At 50.9% G+C, this 26232-nt stretch overlaps 1 protein-coding gene and 1 pseudogene across 2 annotated transcripts; one reads left to right on the forward strand and one right to left on the reverse strand.

The window, feature by feature from the left end:
- Positions 1-9447: 9447 nt before the first annotated feature.
- LOC123162339 (U-box domain-containing protein 39) lies at positions 9448-11401 on the forward strand. Its single transcript, XM_044580134.1, has one exon. The coding sequence runs from the start codon at positions 9580-9582 to the stop codon at positions 11140-11142; it is 1563 nt and encodes a 520-aa protein (XP_044436069.1). The 5' UTR covers positions 9448-9579; the 3' UTR covers positions 11143-11401.
- A 908-nt stretch (positions 11402-12309) lies between these two features.
- Positions 12310-14990, reverse strand: LOC123160158 (protein CREG1-like; annotated as a pseudogene). The gene is made up of 6 exons (XR_006480023.1): positions 14802-14990; positions 13857-13892; positions 13559-13760; positions 12804-12882; positions 12591-12708; positions 12310-12463 (listed from the first exon to the last, which is right to left on the reverse strand). The product of XR_006480023.1 is annotated as a protein CREG1-like (transcript).
- Between the last annotated feature and the right edge of the window lie 11242 nt (positions 14991-26232).

Below are 26232 nucleotides of genomic sequence, written 5' to 3' on the forward strand. Positions count from 1 at the left end.
TTAAAAAGACGATTTTATTTCTCGGAAGAAGAATACAACAGATTACATATATGTCAAAAAGACAGAGATAGGATCACTGCAGCTTAGCCCACAATACGCTCGAGAACTTTAAGTATGGAGCCAGCCAGCGGCCCAGCATTGCAGCTAGAGCGTAACTACGCAGTGCCGAGTCATTACTCCTTTCCCATCTTTTTTTTTAGAAAAGGAGGATGACCTTCGGTCTCTACATCTGGCCGATGTATATGGTCACTTTATTAATTATTCTTACGAGACTTTACAAAGTAATACCACAGTAAAACTAAAGCCACCGTCTAAGCAACAAACTATCGCTACACCTATCCAGTTGATGAAGGGGCGCAGATAGTCTGGGCCTAATACCAAACAGACATCGCAACCAAACCTAACATCTAAGACCTGAGGACCCATCCAGGACGCCTGCCGGGCATGGATCTCGCCGGTCCATCGTGCTCTCAGAGGCCCCCGCCGCCAACTGCCACCGCTCCATCTTCAGAACTGTACTGATGCATCAATCTTGATCGGTTAGTTATCGTCGACGCCACCACGGCGTCCAACGGCACCTCCTCCCTGCGCGCAAACAGCTGTGCAAGTTGCGGTCGCCACTGATACACCTCAGCACCATGCTGCCAAGTACCACCAGCCGACACAGCTTGAAGTCTTTGGAAGATCTGTCGTGCGTAGCACCTGCCGACCAGGCATGACAAAGCGTAGCACCTGTCGGTCATGCATGACTTGACATCTCCACTGAAGCTCCGTGCAAGACGAAACCGCTCCACCTCCTGCCTCTGACTTTTAGCGCTGCTCCACAAACGATGCTCCCATGAGAGAAACGGCATCGCAGTGCCGCCATCGTCCGAGCTGGAACACCAGATCCTAGGGTTTCCCAGAGCAGCACGAGCGAGTCGACAGTAGTTACACGACAATGCCTCCATCAAGGTAACGGTGTAGAACGCCGCCATCGCTTGCCAACGGCTCGGTTTTCACCGGCAACCATGTCTCCCCAACTCACAGCCGGGACTAGATGATGGATATCGAGATCCGATCACCAAGCCTCTGGCCGGCCATCTTTGGCGACGAAGATGACCACCACCATTGGCCAACGAGACGACGCGCGATGAAGTAGGGCGCTGCCAGCGTGCGTCCTGACCAGCACCACCGGCGCTAGGCCCGTCCCGGACCACGCCTCATGGCCGACGGCAACGGCAAGCGCTGCCACGACGAGGACGCAGACCGGAAGCCCAGATCCAGCCAACCCGCGCGCCGCCACGTGGCCACCACCAAGCGCCGTTCAGGGGCAGTCCCGCCGCCGTGAGGGACGCCGCCTCACGGGCAGCAGGCGCCAGCCCCCGGTGGAACACCGCTGCGCGCCACCGGCCGCCGCGAGATCTGCACGAGAACGGCAAGTACGCCCCGCCGCCACCTTCCCTGGGGACCACGCGGGCTTCGCCGGTGTCCCCTCCGGCGGCGGCGAAGCGGAGGAGGAGCGGAGAGGGGCGGCTGGCGGCGCGGTTAGGGTTAGGGGAGGGAAGGAGGGGAGGGGTTGGTGCCCGTTGTTGTTGTTACATTCATGTCATTCTAGGAGCATCTACCCTCCTTTCCCATCTTGACAGCCAAAGAGAGTCGGCACAGCAGAAAGGGGACCGATCCATCTGCAAGTTGAACTTTTCCACACTTTTGGTCTTTTTGATTGGCAAAGTTGCAAATATTCCTACTTTTTCTCTCAAAAACCTATATATTCCTAGTTTCACTGTCGATGAGCTATAGGAAATGCTGGATGATTGGTCAGCCAGACAGAGGCGGACGAAGGATCTTGATCCGTAGCTACTGTTCCGTACCAGCTGGATCCGCTTGACCTTTTCCACAACTGATGAATTCATACCCACCATATGATATGTTTACTCTAGAATCCAATAATTGGTTACAGCTGATATGTTTTGTTATTATTCCAAGTTGTGTATACAAGAACCCCTCTCAGATTAAGAACGAAATGAGACAACTTCTGAAATACTATTACTTCGTTAACCGAACCACACCTGACAGAACCAATCAATGTGCTTAACTAATAGCATTGCTTCAGTTGCAACGGCGTGCTACTCCTGTTCGTAGTATAATAACTCCTCCGAAAAGAGGTTAAACCATCCGGCTTCTGCATCACTATAATGCACACAGTAGTTAACGAAAGCTCACGGTAGCTTTAAAGGATGCTGGAGATGTGTACTGCTGGCCAAGACAGCATCAAAAAGCGATCACACATAGATCTCGCCACGAGAGATGCTGGATCAGAAGAAGGGGGGGGGGCATATTTTCTTTCCTCGCAAAGACAGGAGGAGCACATATTTTACTACTCCCTTCGTTCGGAAATACTTGTCGGAGGAACGGATGTATCTAGACGTATTTTAGGTTTAGATACATCCATTTTTACGCAATTCTCCGACAAGTATTTCAGGATGGAGGGAGTACATGATCCAGCCAGCCAGCACGGGACAGAAGGGACAGGATATGTGCTTTCGGTTAAGAGAACGGGATGACAGAGAGAAGACAAAGCACCAACAATCCTATGCCATCTTAATACTCCCTCCATTCCTAAATATAGTGCGTATAAGCTTTTTAGAGATATTCCGCAATGTAGTGCGTATCTCCCTCCCCAAGCGATTTTGGACGAAACTACCCTCCCACCAAACCAAACAGCCAGCGCCCCAGCCCACCGCTTCGCTCGCCTCTCTCTCTTCCTTATCCCTTCGTCTCGCGGCTTTTCCCACCTGCCTCGCCACCGATCTGCCACCTCTGTTGCTGATCCCTACCTCCATTGCGACAACACAGTAGATCGAGTTGCTTCTAGGAAAGAGGGCCGAGGTGGACGGACGAGGTGCTGCACAAATCGGCAAGCGGGAGCTCCAGCGCCGCGGCCGTAATACGCCGCACGGAGGGCGAGCTCCAACACGTGAAGCTCAGTGGCACAGAGCAGGTTCACCAGCCACAGGAGCTCCAGTGTGAGCACGCGCACGCGAGCATCAACGGGGCAGAGCATGTTCTCCACCGACGGGGGGCGAATCACGGCCACCAGCCCGTTCAACACGTGCAGCTGCGCACCGTGTCTGGCAGCAGCGAGAATCGATGGGCGGCGGCAAGATTCGACTAGCAGCTGAAGCAACGCGCCCGTGTCCGGTTTCTCGGCGGCCACCGCGTGCGTGTATGGCTGGCGACGGCGACACTGGTTGAAGGATGAAGGAGGGGGAGGTGGAGGAGAGGAGGAAGAAGATGGGGAAGAGCCAAAAGAAGGAGCCGCCTGACGAACGACGGCGCTGGAGGAGGAGCCGCCTAACGAACGGCAGCGCTGGAGGAGGAGACGCCTGACGACGGCACCACCGTAGTCTAGCTAGCATCGGCAACGCTGATGGTGGGTGGAGTACGAACTAGTACTACTACTTGGACCTGGGCTGGGATAGAGATGGAGTGGGGGCTTTCTCGTCCAAAATTTGATGCCAGCACACTCATTGGTATATGGGCTAAAAACTATGCGCACTAGATATTGGAATGGAGGGAGTACTACCTTTGTCTTTCCTTTAAAAAAATAGCACGGCAGTATCTTTGTCAATTAGGATTTCATTTCAAAATAGTCTAGTAGCACATGATGAATGCCCCTCCAAACAAGAAACAAGCTCGCCTCGTCGTACCCGCCATTAGAAGTTCAGTTTGAATTATCTAGCAAAGTGATGCCCTTGCAAACAAAGTCAACTGATTTTCTTCTTCAGTGACGCCCCCTCGAAGGACGAATAGTATGTCTGTGAGGTCACTGCTGATCGAACGAGTAAATTACATAAAACCACCATTTTGAGGGCTAGGTTTACGAAAAACACTAGGATACAGATTCGCTGCAGAAAGCATCACGTCTAGCGTAATTGTTTTGCAAAAACCACTAATCGGCGGATTTGGCTCGGCTAAGCGCGTTTATGACAAATGGGGCCTTTTTTGCCTACGTGGCGTAACATTTCGTTCCAGGTCAATTTTAATATAATTTTACAAACTAGTCCATAGATTTTACAGAGACACCCCTAAATCAAAAAAGAAAAAGCAATCAGCCCACGTTCATCCTCGCAACTGGTTGGGGCGGTCAACGCAGCCAGCGTCGGGCGCCTCCTCGCGCAGCAGGCCAAATAGGGGGGGAGGGGGCGGGACCCCTCGCCGGATCCGGCAGCCAACGTTGGACGGCTCCTCACGCTGGAGGGCAAATCGGGGTCGCGGCGCAACATCCCTCGCCGGGTCCGGCAACTCGCACGGGGCGTCTCCTTGCGCGGGAGCCCAAATCGAGGCCGTGACGCGGCATCCCTCGCCGTATCCGGACGAGGTGGCGGTGATGCGGGCCAAATCGCGGCAACAACACGGCATCCCTCGCCGGAGGTGGCGGCACCTGGAGCACGTGCACGCACCGACGTCGGCGGCTCGCGTGATGGTGCGCGACCGCGTGTGGTGCATCGAGGGCACCACCACCGTGGTGGAGTGGAGTGGGGAGCGCCGGGGGCTGGCTCGAGGTGGGCCCTTACCCGCCTGGTCTCGAGGCCGACACATCATGTGGAGTCGAGTGACGGCTGCGGCAGGTGCGTGGTGGCGACCGGCGCTATCGAGTTCAAGGAACGCTGCGGCAGGCACGCATTGTGGGTGTTCGACTTCAAGTCCAAGAAATGAACCGTGGTGCGCCCTCCTCAGCAGTTTGCCGGCTTCATCTGCTCCGACGAGCTACCACTTGCGGCAGCGTGCGTGATCCTCTCCTCGGACGGCTGCGGGAGCGAGGAGACGGGGGAAGGGCCTGGGCGGTATGGGGAAAGGATGTTGGGGGTGTTCTTGCCTTTTGACCCATCTAGCGCTCTTTTTGAGAAAACGTTACGCCACGTCAGTGAAAAGCGGGCCCCAACTATCATAAACACACTTAACTGAGTCAAATCCGCCGATCAGTAGAGCAGCAAGCTCCTGCCTCCCGGGTCGCACGCGCGTGCGGCTCCGAAGGCCCCCAAATCCCTAAACCAGAAGCCGCTGGATCTCCTCCCCCGGCCGCTGCCGCCGCAGGCGGTGGCGGCCGCGCCCGGCCGCCAAAGGCGGAGGGTGCTGGCGACGCCCCCACGACAGGCCCCTTCGCGCGGAGCGGGTCTTCCCCGGGGCCAGCCTTGGAGGTGGGGTGGCCAGTGGCGTGACCTTGTTGCTGGTCGCCAGAGCACGGCGGAGAGCGCGGTGGTGCGAAGGAACCGGGTCAGGAAGCTGCTGTGCGGAGGAGGAGGAAGAAGGCAGCGGCGCGCTGGCGCTGGTGGGCGGCGGCGGCGCGAGCGCTCTGCCAGGAAGGTGGCGGCGCCGAGAAGGCCCTGCCAGGAAGGAGATCCTGGCGGGCAACGAGCGGTCGGCCATCTCCATGCGGTGGGCGTGCAGTGATGCCCCCGGATGCGCTGGCGCCGGAGCTGTGGATGGAGGTGCGGTCAGCCCCAGGTCCGTTTCGATCTGGGCTTGTGGGGTTGGCTCCGCCGCGCGGCAGTGGAAAGACCACGACTTTCTTCTCGCGGACGGCGCGGGGACTCGCGGTGTGGTTGGAGGCACAGCGAAGGGCAAGGCGAGGGCGTTCGCCGGATCATGGCGAGGAGCACCTCCGGTAGGTGGCGGCAGGTGGAGCGCTAGCAACGGCGGTGGCGGCGGCGTTGGATCAACCATGGAGGCGGCGGCGCCGAGATGGCCCTGCCAGGAAGGTGTCCTGGCGCGCAGCGGGCGTCCGGCTGCCTCCGTGTGAGGGGATCGCGGCGATGCCCCGGTGGAGATGGCGCCGGAGTGAGGTTGGAGGGGCGGGCGAGATCCAATCTAGCGGCAGTCTCTCGGTGTCGATGAAGGCCGATGGAGCGGATCCGGCTTTTGCTCCGCTTGGAGGAGGTGGTTGCTTCTCGACGGCGATGTTGGTGGAGGTCTGGTTCGCGCTCTCTCGGCAGTGCGGGTGGTGTTGGACCACGGCTACGCGGCTTCGGCGGATTTGCTGCGGTGATGGCGGTGCGAGGCTTCATGAACGATGCTGCCCGGTACCTCGTCGGAGTGGAGATGTGCAACATTACGGATGAAAATCCTGTCCGGTTTTGGCCGGTCGGCGTCGATGGCACCCGCGGGTGTCATTCCCCTCTCTGGAGGCGACGTCGAGTGTGTCGCAATCTCCCTCGTGCTTGGTGTTGGCAGTTGTCTCCGGGCGAAAGCCTTGGTCCTCTGGAGCGGCATGATGGCGGCGTCTGCGACGTCGTTTCTCTGTTGGGAGCATCGTGCGTGGAGACTGAGTTTTCTGTTGGCGCTACTCCGGTGCTCGTCGTGGCCCTGACCGCTCTCCTCCGGCGCTATGTATGGTCGTCGCGGATGAATCCAAAGGAAGCTGGAGTTGCTATTCTTCGAAGGTGTTCTGTGTCAATCAAGACGCGGCGAGGTGTTTCGGTTCTGGGCAGGCTTTTCCGTGTTCTAGTTGTGTTGTCGTGTGTGGCTGTCCTGAGATAGTAGGAGGTGGTGTTGTGCTACGCTCGTTGTTCGCAGCGAGTGGTAGATGTCATGTACTTTTTTCTCTCCTTCTATAAAGCTATGGTATGCAATTTGCGTACCCTCGAAAAAAAAAATCCGCCGATCAGTGGTTTTTGCAAAACAATTACGCTAGACGGGATGCTTTCTGCAGCGAATCTGTATCCTAGTGTTTTTCGCAAACCTAGCCTCAAAGTGGTGGTTTTATACAATTTACTCCTGATCGAACAATTCATGGATGCAAATTATTGTCCGAACTTAACAAGAGCCGCTCAGAGCTCCGGTTCTTCAGATAACTCCAGCTATGTGCAGCGCAAATTACGCCACTCATCCAGTCATCCCGCTGCAGCTGGCGAGTCGCTGGCTATGATGCCTCCATTACAAGGGAAGTTACTAACAAGAAAAGTGGTGGACCTTGACGCTTGACAACCTGAGCATGACCAGAGTTCAATTCGATGCCCACATTTTGGGCACTCATAAATTATGTGGTACTAGCTCAATGAGGCCCACTGATTGTATGCGCTAGGCTTGTCTGAAATTCTTGTATTGCTTTGCTCTATCATTGCGTTGCCTTGGCAAGGCAACGGGCCATCTGATTATATGTATCCTGTCTCGAGAAATGTCTGCACACTTTTCAACCGTCATCTTGCATTATTATTAGGAAAAGAAAAGAGACTTTGAGAGATTTGTATCCGTTCCAGTGGTGCACACACAAAAAGAGATGGACCGAGAATGTAATGAGTAAAGTTGGTATAAAATCGAAGAGAATGAATTGACCAGCTTGGATGGATGGATGCCCTTTGTCTCTGGACGTGCCTGGTGTTAGGATAGACCTGCTTGACAATTAGTCCCTTCGTTTTAGTACAAAGTTGAGTCATCTATTTTGGAACGGATGGAGTATACTTGAGCAATCAACGGCTGGAAGGAACCAGCTGGTGCCGATTTGGGCCCAAGTGGTATTTGGAATAACGACGCTTTTCAGACACTAAAAGCACAAAGCTTTCCACTAAAACAAAAGAATAATACTCCCTTCGTCTTAAAATAAGTGTCTTAATCTTAGCACAACTGCAGAGGACTCTTTGAAACTAGTTTTTGGAGCGCCCCCCGAAGAGTTTCACCGAGAATGGAGAGTTGTATCTTAGATCCTAGTTTATTTTACGAAGCGGGACATTATGGAGCTACCTCGTTTGGCTTGCATTTTTCTATAGCAGAGCTGAATTTTAGTGAGCGGGGCAGACCCGAACATGCCCTAAACGTCCAGATCGCGTGCTCCGGACACTACCCACCAACACCGTACATCAAAAGTTCATGGACCAGTCCGGACGTCCGAATTCCCACAAGCCCACATTGCAGTTATTAGAATAAAGAAACGCGATTCTTCAAAATGGACATATCAAATGTTCGCGGGCACGTCCGGACGTGTGTGTGGGAAAGTTTAGGCGGCGGTCATCCAACCCTATGCACCAAATGTCTGCACCTTTTTTTCTTCTATATCCGGAGTACTCAAAATAATTAAAAATAAATAGCATCCTTCATCCATAATCATGTTGCGCAAATATTCCAATGCAACAATAATCTAAATATAAATATAAAAATTCAAACAAGAAGTTCTGCAATAAATAATTCAAATTTGAATTCAACTTATTTTGACACTTTTTAGTTCACCTCTTGAAACACCCATAGTTTCTCAATCAGATTATTCTGAAGTTGCTGATGAGTTCCTCGATGGTGAATCTTTTGATGCATTTGGATAAATCCTCAAATGTTATCGGATTCTGCTTTGGAAGTTGGATAGGATCACCCGTGTGCTCAAATTCGAGACTATGGCGAACTCTCTCATCCTCATCCTCCACAATCATGTTGTATAGGACCACACAAGCTGCCATCACCTCTCACAACGTCTCTCCATCTTATAGTTTTGCAGGTCCTCAAACAACCACAATACAGGCTTGGAACTCTCAAAATGCCCTCTCGACATTCTTTCTACATCCTTCTTGTCATTCGGCAAAGTGAGATCTTTTCTCACCCATTTGTTCAGAAATGGTCTTGACGAAGATCGCAATGCAATTCTGGTAACTAGAGAATCCAATGGTTCCAATAACACACTTCTTCAACATGAAATAGTCATTAATGCCCGAACAACATTGTAGAGGTGATCGAACACAGTTCGCCACATCCGGAATCGATTGTGGAAATATGGTTGAATACTGCATTGGGAACAAAGTAGTTTTCCATCAGCATGCCCTAGTGTCTTGTTCAGATTCAACACTTGATATCCCTTGGTTGATCCCTTGAAACTAAGAACATGCTCCTCTGCATGTTCTGCGTCTTCAATAATTGATTGCATCATCGCCATTTCATCCTCATAATCGTCCTCGTCTGTTGAGGACAAATCCATGGACTTGGTGTAGAAGAACTCTGTGTCCGAATCCATCGTGTTTGCTTCAGAGTAAGAAAAAAAGTAATAAAAAAAATGTCTATGACATTTGACCGAGCACTTGTTAGGCATGGTGTCCGTCATGGAGGGGCATCTGTAGGGGGCAGGCAGTACCTGTGTTGGCCAGACCAGGGAAGAAGGGAGGCGTGCACAAGCCACGGATGGGCGTCTGTGTGGAGCAATGGCAGTCCGGCAAAGCTTGGGTGGCAATCTGGGTTGGACGCCATCGGCCCGTCCGGGAGGAGGAAGACGGTCAACCCTAGGAGGCAGGCACTTGGATGTCACATTTTTATAGCTTCCAAGGAATTGGGTTAAATATATCTTAGTGTTTTTTCAAAGTTTTTTTTGTGCATGAATTCTAGTGAATGTTTTGGATTTCTGTCGGAAGGTATGTTTTGGTTGGTTGAATGTCTTAGGCCTTGCTTGGAAAGCCTCATATGAGATGTAAATAAAATTTCCGGTTTAAAAATCACCGGTCAACACCAATAACGTCTCTCCGGTAGAAGGGACGGCGAGCGACAACTTGAGCAGTCGCTAGCCATCCCTAAAAGCCAACGTATCGTCTGGTCGTCACAAGGAAAAGCACCAACACGGCCGAGTCCATGGGCACCGCCCGGCTGCGGTGGAGGCCATTCACGGCCTCCTCACCGGCGTCCTCCGCGTCTTCGTCACCGTCCTCGTCGTTCACAACCACGGTGGACCCGCCGGCGGAGTTCCTCTGCCCTATCTCCGGCACGCTCATGGCCGACCCCGTCATCGTCCCACCGGGCCAGACCATCGAGCGTGCCTGCATCCAGGCCTGCGCCGCGCTCGCCTTCTACCCGCCCGCCGTTGCCGGCCTCCCGTCGTCTCCCCTCGTGCTCATCCCCAACGTCGCGCTCCGCTCCGCCATCCTCAACTGGTGCGAGCGCCTCGGGCTGCCCCACCCTTCCCCTCTCTCCCTCGACACCGCCGGCGACATCGTCCGCCGCCTCATGCCGCCGCGCCAGGGGCAGAGGTCGCAGGTGAACTACGGGCCGCCCCCACAGCCACAGCCCTCCTCCGTCCGGACAAGAAACCGGTACAGCGTCGACTACAGCGCCGTCGACGACTTCGTGCCGGAGCCGAGGCAGACGGGCGGCTCGCTGGAGGAGGAGATCATGGCCGTGCTCGGCGCGGACGGCGCCAGCCCCGCGGAGCAGAAGGCGACGATGGCCTCTCTGCGGCAGGCGACGCGGGAGAGCAAAGAGATGCGGACGCAGCTCTGCACGCCGCGGCTGCTCGCCGCGCTCCGGCCGATGCTGCTGTCCGCTGACGCCGGCATCCAGGTCAACGCGGCCGCGGCCATGGTGAACCTGTCGCTCGAGGCGGAGAACAAGGTACGGATCGTGCGGTCCGGAGCGGTGTCGCCGCTCGTCGACGTGCTCCGGGTCGGCCACCCGGAGGCGCGCGACCACGCCGCCGGCGCGATCTACAGCCTCGCCGTGGAGGACGAGAACCGCGCGGCCATCGGCGTGCTCGGCGCTATCCCGCCGTTGCTGGAGCTGTTCTCGAGCGGCGGGGCCGGCCACCGCGCGCGCCGCGAGGCCGGCATGGCGCTGTACCACGTCTCCCTCGCCGGGATGAACCGGTCCAAGATCGCGCGCACGCCGGGGGTCGTGCGGACGCTGCTCGCCACGGCGGAGGCACGGGACCGCGGGAACGACTCCGACGCCGACGCCGCGGCGCTGCGGAAGCTCGCAGTGATGATCCTGGCCAACCTCGCCGGCTGCCCGGAAGGGAGGGCCGCCCTGATGGACGGCGGCGCGGTGGCCGCGATCGTGGGGCTCATGCGCAGCGGCTCGGCCGCGCCGGGCAGCGCGGAGGAGGAGTACTGCATATCGGCATTGTACGGGATGAGCCGGGGCAGCCTGAGGTTCCGCGGGCTCGCGCGCGCGGCGGGCGTCGAGGCGGCGCTGATGCCGGTGGCCGAGAGCGACGGCGGGGTCGGGCGCGACATGGCGCGGCGCACGCTCCGGGCGATGCGCGGGGAGGACGACGAGGTGGCGCTGACGGCCTCCGGGATACTGGGGAGGGAGTGGGACGACGCGAGCGTGGTGTCGGAGGGGATGGTGTCGCTCCGGCGGCCGCAGCACCACCGGAGCAACTACGCCGGGCCGTCCGGGTCAAACACGACCCAGTTCTGACAAAGTCAAAAGTCTCCGCTCTCCCCACGCTCTCCTCTCTCTCATTTTTTTACAGTACTTCTCTGTTCTTGTTTATTCAAGTGTTTGGAACAACTGCATTCGCCATCGGTGTGAATTCTTTTGGTGTAATTTGATTGGATCTATGTAGGCGTTGATGATCTGTGATTTGTAATTGTGATTAAAGAAGAAACTAGTATGGAACTGTCAATTTGTCATACCGTGGTGTGGGTTTGTGACACAAATGTCACATTGGCATTTTTTCCCATCAGTCTCCGATGTTCTTTACGGTTGTGTTTCTCTGTCATTGGTGCCTATCTTAGCTTGTATTAGTACTTACTACATTTAATCACTCTCTAATTCACTCTTCATTAGCTGATTTCGGCTGCTTTTCCCGGGACAAAGATTGCTTGAGCGTTTGGCTCATGTTGCCGCCTGATGCCTTGCTGACCAAACACACCTGTGTTATAATCACTTTACTTTCAAACTGTGCAACGTAATTCACATTTTCCGCTCAGAGATCCAGCTGAGTTCGAGTCCGATTCGTGACCTTTTGAATTGGTAACAAAGACATATTTTGAATACAAGTTGCAGGCCGTACATCAGAGAAAAATCTGGTTTTGTTCACGCAATAAACAGTGCCTAGTTGCAAGAAAGAACAACAGAAACCGGTCCAATGTCAACTATAGGTAATCTATTCAGTAGTAGTACAACTCAGCTCGAATAATTCAACACGTTGGCGCGTGCCAGAAGGATCGGAACGAAGACTTTGTGTAAATCACCTCTTCCATAGAACGATGCGCTATTATTCTAGTAAAAGAATCTAATAGAGTACGAACTAACGTCACAATACATGCTTTCATCAGCAAGAATGGGACTTTATTACCTCACTGAAACTCAATTTCATACACCATCTCTTGGTGCAACATGTAACAATACTATTTACTACGGAGTATATTGCGCAATAGATGTTGCTTTACACTGCCAAAACAAAATACCACCATTGCACCGTAACCCTGCCCCATTTGGCACCTTAAGAATTCCTACCGCAACGCCGCTTTCGAACGGTCACAGTACAGCATCCTGTGCCACTATGCCCAAACCATAAGCCGGCTGTGGCAAGAGGCGATCATGGACAACGGTTCTTGGGCTCCGCGGTGAGGACATAAATGTCGACAAAGGCAATATTATGTGTTTAATTAATCCCGTAGGTCATTACAGTATGTACAGTTTTGACGTCTTTCAGAAAGCATACCCAAACATGCTAAGGATATGGATTTCAGCAGCATTCCGCACTCACAAGGACATCACCGAGCCCTGGTCCCTGCATAAATCAAATGTATGTTAAGGAACTGTTCAAAATGGGGATCTGCATATAGATTGGCACTACAACATATTGTGTGTATATATGTGGTGAAACTCAGATTTGAAAGGTTTTCGGTGTAACTCACCTTCCATAATCAAGATACTGTGAAGGGGATATAGGTTTAGGACCCCCAAACCAGTCGATCAAGAATATGTTTTCGATTTCCAGTTTAAAGATCTCGAAGTGATGGTTCTTTGGCCAACCTGCCAAACAACAATACATATATGTTTAGATAAGAAAAACACCTTACTAACTTATATTGGCCATATATACAAGGAAACGGTAAATATATCTTTACCCTCCATTTCAGGGTGCTTGCTGAAAAGCGCGGTTTTGGCCAAATCCGCTTCAGGTGACTTATGGTCAACCACCTTCAACTGCAAGAACAGTACATGTTACTTCAGGTCGTGATTACAGTTCTTTTTAAGAATTGCACATCATAGTGGTATTTGGTCTCCACAACATACAGTCCCATTCTATACATGTGCATTTTAGGAGGGATTATAGAAAGGTGTACATCTCCTCCGCTGCTTCAGTGCTTGATCTCACATCATGATGAACTTGTCTCTGTTTCTCATAATGACAGATACTTTAAGAGGCATAGCTTGCCAGGCTCAAGCAAAAATGTTTGCGCATTAGAGCAGATAGACCCAGTAGACTTTTTAGTTTGTTATTACAACTATGAAGGTTAACAGCACCAAGTTGTCACTACGATGCTTCAAGGTTGCTACTTCCAAATATGGTCAAGTTCCCCACTATACTCCTTCTTTCTACCAAATTATGAGAAAAATATATAAGCATTAGAATCACTAACTGGCTATGGCAACAAAGAAGTGTCTATGGATAGTACTGTACAACTTAGGACCCAGGATTGTAAACGCGAGAAAGCACAAGGATAATGATGATTCCATGGTTACAACAAGCCTAGTACTAAATTTGAATATAGAAACCAGGAATAGAGGATTGAAATTCAGCCAAAGTTAAGCAAACATGTAGCAGGGAAATAAACAGAAAGTGAACAATCATCTTATGATGGATGTATGTTGTTATTACCTTTCCGGTAAGAGTAAGTTTTGCACATGTTGGGTTTTCAGGATCAACCTTCCCACAAGTGCCAAGAGGGAACTCACTAAGGGTAAAGGACGTCCTTTCATCCTCCAACGCATCTCTTGCAGTGGGATCCAGAGTAGTCAGATAAAAGTAGGGAATTCCATGGCTCTCACCTGGTACCCCATCACTATATGAAACTACATTGCTGTGTGCAGAATAAGCATGGAACTGGATCAGCAATCAGTCAAGACTCTAAGACAAAGCATTGGTGATTAGCCAAAGTGCGAGAATTAGGGATTACCCAAAAGGAGCGCCACTTAGATCACTTGATATTGTGCTGCAAAGAAAATGGCAAAGCATTAGTGGGCTCCCCAGTCAAGTAGGCACTAATAATGCGATACTGAAGTATCATGATCATAGCAAGAATCAAACTAACAAGTCTGCTAAATTCCAGTTCTAAGATCTCCTTCCTTCTACAGATACTGGGGATGGCGATGATGTGCCGGTTGCAGCCCCCTAACCACCGAAACTAACCTATGGGCAAGTGGAATCATCTTGCCATGTTCTCCAGCTTTTGGTGGTTCTAAACATGTAATATGATTCTATACTTACAGTTGTGCTGTTTGCTAGCTACTTATTTTGTCTGGGTTTTTGCTTATTTCGAAGTCGATTCACTGTGAGTTGTGACCATCAATTTATTGCATGGAGAATTGGAGATTGAGTTGCACATGATTGGAGCTATTTTCATTACTTCCCAGCAGAGCATGTGGTTCAAGCTAGTTGTTTGTAAAATACTAAAAACCAATAGATGGACAGTTATACATACTGAACTCAGCATAACAAACATCGAAACCTAGCTTGTAGTATGTTTCAACTTAGCATTGGTCTCGGTGAACTCCTAGTCATTTTTTATTTAGCCAAATTCTATCTCTCAAATTCCGAACTAGTTGAGGTAGTTGGGTACTCGGGTGTGGTGTCTGACACCTGACCGCTAAAATCATTATCTCAGACGTCTACAAAGTAGGAAGGGCTACAATTCTCCAAAGTAGCGCAACAATTTCCCAAAGGCCTCGAGCAATTACTACTAACTAGTGGAGTACTTCAATTGCGGTTCAGTAGATACCTTGCCCAACTGCAATTCTGAACTAGCGGCAAGAACCAATTCGATCAAACCGCGTGTTGCTAAAGAACTCGGTTACCAAACAGGGATCAGAGAGAGGAGGGAGTGGTATTTGGCGGGGGGAACCTGAGGACGCCCCAGGTGTTCTGCGCGGCGAGCCACCTAGCGGTGGCCGCGGCCTCGGACGGGGCGGGCTTGCGGTCGCGGGCGACGAGGGGGCGGCCGGCGACGGCGGGGGCCGGCAGCCGGAGCGCGAGCAGGGAGGGGAGGGCGGCGGGCGAGGCAGGCAGGGGAACGCATGATTCTCTCCTGGTGGCTCCTTGCTTCTCCGGTTGTCCTGTCGTGCGGTATTGGGACTCGCTGCCCTGCCCGAAGGCGACGTTTTGTAGGCCCTTTCCCGTTGCAGATAGGGAGGACGAACAGAATGCACGATGGGGATAGATGGGCCGCATTTACTCATGCGTACGAGTGTGGAACTTCTTGTTTGTCTGTTTTTTATGCAGCATGGGAGCCTGGAAAAGGGGTAGAGATAGCGAATATTCATTTCCGAGCCCGACCTCATCTGCACATTATGAATAGTACTGGAAAGGTACATATCCACTGGAAAAATTAAAAAGGGTTGAGATAGCAAATATTCATTTTTTATCCCAAATTTATCTTTTTGCATAGAGCTACTCAGATGTCCAAACAAACTGAAAATTTTCACGAACCTCACGCACTAAAACATCTTCCATGCACAAAAAAAAGATTTTTTTTTGAATTTTCTAGTATTTTTTTTATTTTACTGCTCATGGCGAGTGTAGATGAGCTCGGGAGCCAAATTGCCCCTCCCTTAAGATAGTGTCTATCTCGTCTGGATTTTGACTTTAAAACCGCGAGAAAAGGAATTGAAAATTTCTCTTCAATTTTGAAGGGATTTTGCATAAATAGTTCAACACAATGGATTTGCTATATTCTTGGCAGCGCCAATGAAGTTAAAGAAAAATACTCCCTTTGTCCCAAACTATAAGAATGTTTTTAACACTACACTACTGTCAAAAACGTTCTTATATTATAAGACGGAGGGAGTAAGGCAGGAGCAATGGTATGCGCCGTTCGGCCGTGTTGCGTGTGTTAAACTACCATCAGGATGCAGAAAAGCAGTCGCCTGCGTCCCCCGTGTCGCCCCTCCCGTGGCGACACGGGGAAACCCTAGCCGCCGCCACTAGCGGCCCCCTCGCGACCCTCCCCTCGCATCTCCGCCGCCGGAGAGCTCGCCGGCTAAGCTGTGCTGAGCCCGGGGATGGTGGCGGCGGGGCGGATCCGTCCTCACGCGGCACTAGTGCTGCGCCCCCTCCCCTCCCCGAGATCTGGCCGCGCGTCTCGGGCGTCCCCTCCGGCTGCTGCTTTTCCCCTTGTCTTCCGGCGTCGCTGCATCGTGGTGATCTTCCCCCGACGTCCGGCTTCGGCCCTGTTGCTGCTCCCCTGCAATTCTCTGACGGCGCGGCCCAGCTCCTCTGCTGCAAGTGCTGCTGTCGGCCGGTGTGCAGGCGAGCCGTTTCGGGCGGGCCGGCGTGCCCGGCTACGACCCTGCTGCTGCTCTCCTGCTATCCCCTGGCGGCGCAGCCCAGCTCCTCTGCTGCGTTGCTGCTGCAGGCACAGTCTTTTCGGGCGGGCCGGCGCCTTGCTGGCGGGGGCTCTGCGTGTCTGCCTCGTGTAGGTGGGTCGATTCGTCCCCGGCGGCGTCTGCCACTGAGCTATGGTGTTGGCTCTGGTTTGGTGGTGTTGAGGTCATGTGGTCGATCCCGGCGGCAACCGTGTGCCGGCCTAGTGGCGTGGTGGGCGCGTGTGACCACACAGGGCCTTTCGCTGCAGCTGCTCCGGCCCGGTGTTCCTGGACCTGCGTCTTCTAATGTCCACGGTTCTATCGGCGTCCTCTACCGGTGCGGTTTCAGCCCATCGACCCGATAGTTGCGTTCCTTCCTGCTACCTCGGCTCGCCGATGTCCTGACGGCAGTGGCCCCAGCGGCTCGGATCTGCGCCTTCCAGTTCCTTGCTAGCTGGCCTTGCCCACTGGTGTCGCTCCCCTGTGTTGGTTCTCTCTGCCCTGCTGCCTCCCCGACCATGCCCACCTCCACTCCACACCTTGCCTTGTGCCTGATTCATTGCTCGTGTTCGGCGGCGCTCAGTAACGTCCTTCGGTGACAAGTGCAACCCCACACCCCCTTCCTGAGGCGGTGGTTCTGGGCGGCGCCCGACTTGCTCATCTTCAGACTTCCGACTCGGCGGCTATGGGATTGCTTGGATTCAAGCCAGGGCGAAAGCCTTGCTCGGCTTGCCGATGCTGGCAGCGGCTACACCCACGGTTGTCGTTTTCCTTCTTGGAGGCGCTTCCATGGCCTTCATCTATGCCCCTCTTCGAGCTCAGGGGAAACCCTTGGTCCGGTTCTTCGGATCGGATGGCGATGGCGTCATGGTGTCGTGCTCCGTCTTGAAGGCGCTATCTTGATTGCTCGCGGTGTCCCTGTGGTTGGCTCTTGTGATGTTGACTGTGGTGGTGGTTTCGGGCTGCCCCCTCTACTTCGGGGCATGTTGGGTTTAGCCATGTTGTACACTCTGTTCGGGCCAAGAATCGCCTTTCTCTCTGCTCCGTACACCATATCCACGCCCTTTTGCGTTCGTGTATTGCGTTGTACCCTTTATGTACTCTTTCTAATTTCTTCTATCAATGAAATGATACGCAAGCTTTGCGTATTCACGAAAAAAAAGTTAAACTGCCGCCAGCCTTTGGCTAGTGTGGGCTGAGCCTATCTTAGCTAGCTCAACTGTTCTCTCTCTCTCTCTCAAAAAAAAGTAGCTTAAGTATTTGTGTGTGTCTGTGTGTGTTTGCGATTTTTCTCGGTTTTTCCCTTTTCAAGTGGTTTTCGTTTTGCTTTCATAAAAACACAAATATGTGAACATTTTATATATTTTTTTATATTACAAAAAATTTCTGAACAATTTTTAAAATTCTGTATTTTTAAAAAAATAGTAAATGAAAACATGAAGATGAAAAATGACAAAAGGAAAAAAGTGATGAAAGAACTAGAAATAAGAAAACCCGAAGAACAACTTTTTATCGGATGTCCCCGAAGGGATGAAGAACAACCTTTTTAGGGCTACATGAACAAAGACCACTTAAAGGACCATGAAAAGTTGCTCTAAAACAATGGTAGCGAACGAACGTAAATAAGTTGTCCTGCCTCGCTTGCTAATGGGCCTGACCCACGATGATCGCCATGTGCAAATCATCAATAAATTGGCGCAATGAGCGTCATATAGGATTTTCCCCAATGGCCTCCCTCACTTCTCTCCCATTTTTATATTTAAGCGGTTTAATTTTTTTAAACCTAATGCATCACCTAAATGTCAGAAAATTATCAAAATATACCCCAATCCTCCATTTCTCGAGTGAATTGCAAAAACCACCACATTTGAAGTTCTCGTTCGGAATTGCCACCACATTTCTTACGCGCCCCAAAGATCTATTGATTTTCTTGTTAATTTTCTCAATAAACATTGATGACCGATTTGAATCATTTTAATCCAATTTCTGACATGTCGGATCCACTTGTAAGCGCTGACGTTGCACAAAACGGTCAACACAAACTGCGTTGACGGTTAAGTTGGACATGGGACCCACCAATCAGAGTTTGCCACTATGTTTATCTTTGTACCATTTCATCGAACAGCTTGCGCGCAGAACGGCGACGATTCTTGGAGCTCGTGTTGGTTCTCGCCCGTGAACCGTGTTGTGGCCTAGGGATGGAGGTGAGGTGGTTTGTGCGGTCGGAGTCGTCGAGGTTGACCGGAGCCTCGCTGGCGTCGAGGAACAGCATGGACTCCGGCCACAAGCTCATACCACCACCGCCTCAGCGTGTGCCGCAACGTCGCCCCTCGCCGGCCACAACCTCCCCCCGGCCTCTTCTGCTCCACCGGCCACACCCTCCCGAGCCCCTGCTCCCTTCCCCGAAGAACCAAGCCATGGCCGCCACTAAGCTTCGGCCATGCACCACCTCGGCCATGGCTACACCAGCACCGCCCAGGAGCTCAGCCGGCCAGCACCCCTTCGATGGCCGTCACGCGCGTCACAACATCGCCCTCCGGCGAGCAGCGGGAACTGGAGCAGTGGAGCTCCTGCGCCGGCACCTAGGCCATTCGACGCGTCATGGCGGCGCCCTCCAGCCTGGCAGCCGGCTCCGCCCAGGCGTGGCCTGCTGCTGCTCCCGGTGCGTGCCGGAAGGCTATGTTTGGTTGCCGGGGAGAGAAATTCCAGGATAAGAAAAGCACGGGTGTAATTTTCTTCAGACAGTTGTGCGGCGATGAGATGAAGTCGACCAGAACGGCCGCAGTGGTCTGATCCATTCGAGCAGAGAAGAGAGAGAGAGAGGAGGGGAAATCTTCCATGGAGTCGGGGGTAGTTTATATTTTGCCCAGGGATTTGACAGGGATGGGGCAGGATATCTCTCTCTCGCGCGCGCGCATCCAACAAATTCACAGTTAGATAGCGCCGAGATGGCTTTTCACCGGTGACAACTACCTAGGGAAAGGGTGGGGTGGGGATACCGGGGGAATCCAGGACAACCAAACGAGCCCTTACCAGGTGTGGCCTGCTGCTGCTCCCGCTACGTGCCGGAGGCCTTGGCCGGCGGCTCCGCACGACTCCTCCTGGGCAGGGCCTCACCGGACAGTACGCCCCCGTGCCTTTCTCTTCCTCTAGTGAGGCCGGCCTTGCCTGACAGTACACCCTCCGTCGCCTCCGACGAGCTTCACCACGAGCCTGGCCGTTGCTTCCCTGCGACCTGCTCGCTCACGACCATGTTGCATACCTGTTCGATGGAATGCCTCCAAAGAGAACAAGAAGACTTAGGAGACACAAGGCTGCTCACGGGTGGACCTCTGTTCAGCATAGCATATCAGTAAATAAACGATGCTGACCGTTTACTGCCATGTCTACACTTACAGGTGGACCCAACAGGTCGGAAATCGGATTAAAACGGTTCAAAACGGTCAGCAGTGTTTATTGAGAAAATTAACAAGAAAACCGGTAGACTTTTGGGGCGCGCAAGAGATGTGGTGGCAATTCCGAATGAGAACTTCAAAATGTGGCCGTTTTCTTCGATTCACTCTCATTTCTTCCACTTATCCATGTCCACCACAATCTCAACTTGAGCTCACCATAAAGCTACCCTTGGCGCAGCAAAAGCCCTTCTTCTTCTCTCTTTCTCTCTCCCTATAAAGCTTATATCTCCCCGAGCCAACCATCGCTCACCAATTCCAACCTCTCCCACCCGACCACGCCATACCTTTCCACCGTCGTTCCTACCTCCTTGTGCACTTCTCTTATGCGTCGCCATCGCCCCTCTCGCATGTTACACAACCGTGCCACCTCGTTGACACAACTTTGTTGCCGTCGAAGATCCGTTGACCCTCGTTGATTTCTTTTTTATTTTATTTTTGCACACAAAGTAGTGTTGCTGATGTAGTATTCCCATGTTCTTCGGTTCTTCTGCTCCACACCCTTGATTTTCCATCGTCCCCAATCCGTGACCACCATGGCTTGGACGTTACATCATGTTACCAGAGCTAACAACCTGTCAGGACCCCGATCCTAAGTCACACTGATCTAGCATGTAACACATCATATCACTTTGCGGCCTCACGCGCGACATCTCCGCGGGTGCCACTTTACCTAGCCCGGGACCATTTGCGCCTTTTGGCTCACGTATATGATAGTGTCACTAGCATCCATACGACAGAGAACCCGGGCCGACATGACTAGTTGTAAACCCAAGGTGGCACTAACTTACAGGGACAAGCATATATGACCCAGCAATGCACGTGTCGGTCATCAACGTATGAACCCAAGTCGTAGCAAGCTACAAGGACTTAAAGGAACAACATGTGACATTTCCCCGAAGGGACAGACACAAGAGCAAAGAAGGACACATGCCGATCATCCCATGTGTTCCGGAGCAGTAGCAAGCTACCATGACTCAGTGGAAGGACTAGGAGACATGTCCCCATAAGAGAGGCCAAGAATAAACAACTAAATTGTCGGATCCCACACATACCAAGCATTTCAATAACATACACACAATATGCTCGATATGTGCAAATACAAAATGGCATCACAAAAAAACTCTACGACTCAAATTATTTATTCAATAGGCTCTGAGGAGCCATATATTACAAGCATGGGTCTGATGACCCAACATTCAAGTCATACAAGCAACAAGCACATGCCGAAGCATAAACATGTCTGACTACAGACGTCTGAAAAGAGAGAATGCTAGTAAGCCTGTCTATATACAAGACCCTCCAAAGGGTACAAGATCGTAGCTAAGGTAACATGCTAAACGTTGAAGTCCACGCGAAACTACTAGTGAGACTGAAGTCTCCTCTGCAAAACATAAATTAAGCAAACATGAGTACAAATGTACTCTGCAAGACTTATATCAGAATTAGCTACAGATGTATCAGTATCAACAAAGGGGTGGTGGAGTTTAACTGCAGCAAGCCAGCTTTGACTTACTACGACTACTGGTGACTCTTTTGAGGTGGCGCACACGAGTCCACATATTCACCATATCAATACACCAATATGGATCCGCTATCGTCTCCCTACGAGAAGGCCATCCATTGCACTCACGCTTATCTTGCGCATTTTTGAGTATCCACTTTCACTTGTCTATGAACTGCATAAGCAACCCAGTAGTCCATTACCGCGGACGCGGCTATTTGAATAGATCATGCTAACCCTGCAGGGGTGTTCTTCACACACGCTCTCACCACTTATCACAGTTTACACGACATGTACTCGGAAACCTTTCAAGCGGAAGCCCAGCGAGGGTGCCGACCACGACCTGACTAGCCACACGAGACTCTAGTCCCGGTTTATCGCTTATTCAGGTTCCATCCGCAAGGAAGTCCGAGCGAGGTTTCACTCACGGCCCCGAACGATGAGAGCAGGGTTCCCAAGAGCACCGTTCTGGTGTCATCCCGGTACACCATGCCTCGTGTCTCTACCGCACCATCGCCCACCCCTAGGGTCAGTGCTACGCACGGCCCCAACACATATCCTACAAACACCAGAAACTAGTTGCAACTCCTGAACAGAGACGAAGGTGATTAATAAGTCGAGAGGGTCAATTAAGTATCCCAATGCGTGGTAGTAACTGTCTTGGATCACAAACACGGAAATCGGTTCCTGAGGATGGTTTCAATGAGACAACCCACCATGTACTTCTACATGGCCTCTCACCACTATGTTTACCAAATCATGTTCACACACTTAGCTCTCAACAGTAGGACATGAAGACCACATTCCAATTCATCCCCGATGAATCAGACCTGACACAACTCTAAGCAATAGCAGGCACAACAAGCAAGCATAAATGAGTAGGCACATCATGGCTTAAACAACTCCTACTCATACTAGTGGGTTTCAACTATTTACTGTGGCAAAGACAGGTCATGCAGAGGAAAGGGGTTCAACTACCGCAACATGTAACAGTTGAATCGTTGTTGTCCTAATGCAGTAAAAGAGAGCAGGAGCGCGAGAGTGGGATTGTATCGGAATGCTCAAAGGGAGTTTGCTTGCCTGGCACTTTTAAAGATAGTAATAGCTCTTCATCGGTGTCAACGATCACAACGTCCACTTAGAGGGAACAACACCGGCAAACAAAGAAGGATCACAATCAATGCAATGCAACAATATGATGCATGATCATGACACGACAATATGCTATTGGTTGAGCTAATGCAACTAGCAACCAGATTAAATGAAGTTGGTTTGAACCAAATATTCAAATTCAACTCCATATGTGATTATTCAATCGTCATTTATTTGATTTTTCTAATTCAGCATCTATAAGTTGTTTCAACATGCATGAAATGCCATAAACAGATTCTTTGGATTTTTCCGATCATTTTCCATACATAAATTATTTTCATTGGAGTTATATATTATTTTCTATGAATTTTTGAAGTTTAAATAATTTCTGGATTTTTCTAGTTATTTAGAATTAAACATAATCCAGTAAATGGTTTACTGTGTCAGCATGACATCATGCTCATGTCAGCGGTCAATGGAGTGGCCAAGGTCAAACTGACCAGGGGGTCACACGTGTCAGTCTCTCCTATAATGAAGAGTGTTAATTAGCACTAATTTAACCCTAAGCCTAAACTAAGCAGGTCCTGGGCCACATGTCAGTTGGTTAGGGGGAGTCAAACCCCTGGTCACGTGGGGTCAGACCCACCGGCGATTAGTCGCTGGCGAGGTCTGTGGTGTTTGAACGCGTCGGAAACACGCTGTGGTGCCCCGTTTGACACGCGGCTGGGCTCTTTGGAGAGCTGATGCTTCAGCGCATCCAACGGTGGGCTTAGCCGGAGCTGAGGTGGCCAGAGTCGATGGCAGCGAGCACAAACGAGGCGGCCGGTGTTCGGGTGTTCGCGAGATCGGTGCTACAATGCGCAAATGAGCGCAACGAGGCTCTAGCGTGGCGGTGAGCATGTTGGACGCACGCTCGGGACCAAATGGTCACCGGAGCGTCATCGGTGATGAGCACAGGCAGTGGTGCGTTCGATCATAGGCGAGACGGTGGCTATGGCATGCAAACAAGATGAATGAGAGGGGGTTCGGGTGTGGAGCTCACGGGGGTTACAACGGTGGCCTCGGCGAGCTCGGGGAGGGGCTGGTGAGGACGTGCAGTCACCGGCGATCTCGGTCAGCCATGGTTGAAGAAGACGATGGGGAGAGCGCTTGGGGGCGTCCGACGGCACGTGGGTCATCGGGGAGGCGTAGGCGACGGTGGTAGAGCTCTGGGATGCGGTAGTGAGGCGAGGCGGTGACGGTGCTGCAACGGCAGGGAGCGGCGGCGACAAGCGTGCTCGGGTTCATTGCAGGGAGAGAGCAGAGGAGGGGAAAGGAGGAGTGGATAGGCCGGAGGAGTCAGAGGGGTTGCTTGGCGTCTCCAGCCAGCCTCCAGCGTCATGGAAGCAGGAGGTGGCTCGAGCGCGTGCCGGCCCACGGCGACCATGTGCGTGACGTCCTTCTGACGCAAGGTTAGTGGTGACTAGCACTATGGGCCAGTGGGCCGCACAGGTTAGCCCCCCCTCTCTCTGTCTTTCCTAATTCTTTCCGATTTTCTATTTTGCAGGTTTGTTTTGATTTAGTTTAAAATAGCAAATCACTTTTATAAATCCTGCAAATAATTGTGGGCACTATTTGAATTATTTCCAACAGCCCACATTTAGTTTCAGAATTATTTGAGCAATTAACATAATTATAGAAGTTAAATGCCCAAATTCAAATACTCCCTCCGTTTCTTTTTAGTCTGCATATAAGATTTGGTCAACGTCAAATTTAGTAAAGTTTGACCAACTTTATAGAAAAAAACATCAACATCTACGATACTAAAGCTATATGGTATGAAAATTAATTTCATGATGCATCTAACATTATTGATTTCATATTATGAACCTTGATAATCTTTTCTATAAACTTAGTCAAAGTTAACAAAGTTTGACTTAGACCAAATCTTATATGCAGACTAAAAAGAAACGGAGGGAGTACATAATGATTTAATTCAAAAATCGAGAGTGACCTAGAAAAATGTGCACCATTTTTGGATGAGGTTCTAAACCAACCCAAAAATGATGAACTTTTGTGAAGGGCATTTTGGGTTCATTGAAACAATTTTCGGTTGAACCTGGTATGTTCAAGGGGGGTGTTGGGGTTTGTAGATCCCCATTTCAAGTTTGAAAAAAATTTAAACATGATGCATGGATGCTGATGCAACTAATTACAATCAATTGTGGGGCTGTGACACAAACGGTCCGGTTTGAGCTTTAGTCTTAAGATCTATCCACTGATATTGGCCAATTGGTTGCTGATTGCTCTCAAGCATTTGTTTGTAAATCCAAAATCAGCCTTTGGGGAGGTTTGGAAGAGGTTGCAAATGTCATTATCCAAGCCAAACACGTTTAGCATGTGTGATGAGTTTGTTCCAGGAATGGGTGATGAATGAGTTTGAGCCCCTGTGGTTCATGCATAAGAAGGTGGACAGGCAGCATTGCTGCTGTAAATGTCTGTAAGAAACTCTTTATTTCAAACTGAATGACTGTATTGCTGCTTTAAAGCTAGTACAAACTTGAGACACTTATTTTGGGACAGAGAGAGTACAAGTTTGCATGACAACAATTATATTTTTAGTGGTAGGCTTGATCACATTTTTTTTGAACCGGGCATTACCCCTTTCCATTACTGCGACATAATGGAAATACATCATTTGTCCAGAAAATGAGACGGGGAAGAGGAAAGCGGGTTCAAGCATCGTCGGGAAACCCACTGTGAGCACTCGCCATCGAGATTACTCACTGTGGGGCGAAAACCCGACGACACCATTACATCAAACCATCATCACCAACTACTGCAGGACTGTCTAGTTTTTGAAGAAAAAGCATAGGAAATGCCCACACATGAGCATCAAAATGTCACTCATCCCTCAACTAAACAAAGTGCACCCTGAGACGAGCTGGAGAGTCTTGGTCATCTCCTTTCCTTTCTTTAGCGAGCTCCATCTTGCTGGTATGCCGTGGCACATATTTGCATCAGCCTTGAGGCACTGTTCTTCAGCATGGTCCCTCCTATCCCCAAGTCGTCCGCATCCCTCTTCTGTTTCATTAGCCCTGCCCAGTAACACAAAAGTGCACAAGTGGAAAATGTGCATTCAAACGGGGTTTTAAGAGGTATGAATTCAAATGTAGCTCTATTGCGGCAAGTCCAAATAGCCCAATAGATGGCTGCAATACCAATCGTATAGAATATCTCTCCATCTTGGAAAAAATATTGACACCAGGAATAAGCTTGCCACATGTTGTTAGGACATAAGTCAGTACCAAACACACATGCCACAGCTCTCCAAGTCACCCTGGCTATCGGACAGGTGAAGAACAAATGTTGAGATGTTTCTGTTTCTGCGCAAAAAGAGCATTTAGGGTTCCTTTTCCAACCCATGTGTTTCATCACATCTCTGGTCAGTATCACGTTCTACGATAAATGCCACATAAAAAGTTGTATCTTCAAAGGAATACAAGCCTTCCATATCCAACGATAATCACATCCTGAGATATTCCTCTCCAAGAAAGAGTAAACTGATCTAGTTGTAAAGTATGTTTTAGAACCCAAAGCCCATTTAATAGTGTCACTTTCCTCAAAAACACATGCTTTCCTGACTGCATCAATCATCTTTTACCACTGTTCCCCAAGCTCATGGCTTAATCTTCTTTGAAAGGAAGATAAGGGGTCAGCCGCCAAGCAAGTGTTGACAGTGTAGTCAAGGTAATTACATATAGAGAATAACCTAGGGAATTGTTCAACAAAAGACACTTGATCCCCTACAGGATCCATCCAAAGCCTGGCAATGTTAACAGATTGGATCGATACTCGCCTTCCAGCCATATACAACTCCTTAACCTTCATTATTGCTTTCCAACATGGAGAATCACTGATCTTCCATTTAATTGAAGCAACTGT

The sequence above is a fragment of the Triticum aestivum genome, chromosome 7B (assembly GCF_018294505.1).
Source record: "Triticum aestivum cultivar Chinese Spring chromosome 7B, IWGSC CS RefSeq v2.1, whole genome shotgun sequence".
Taxonomy (NCBI): Eukaryota; Viridiplantae; Streptophyta; class Magnoliopsida; order Poales; family Poaceae; genus Triticum; species Triticum aestivum.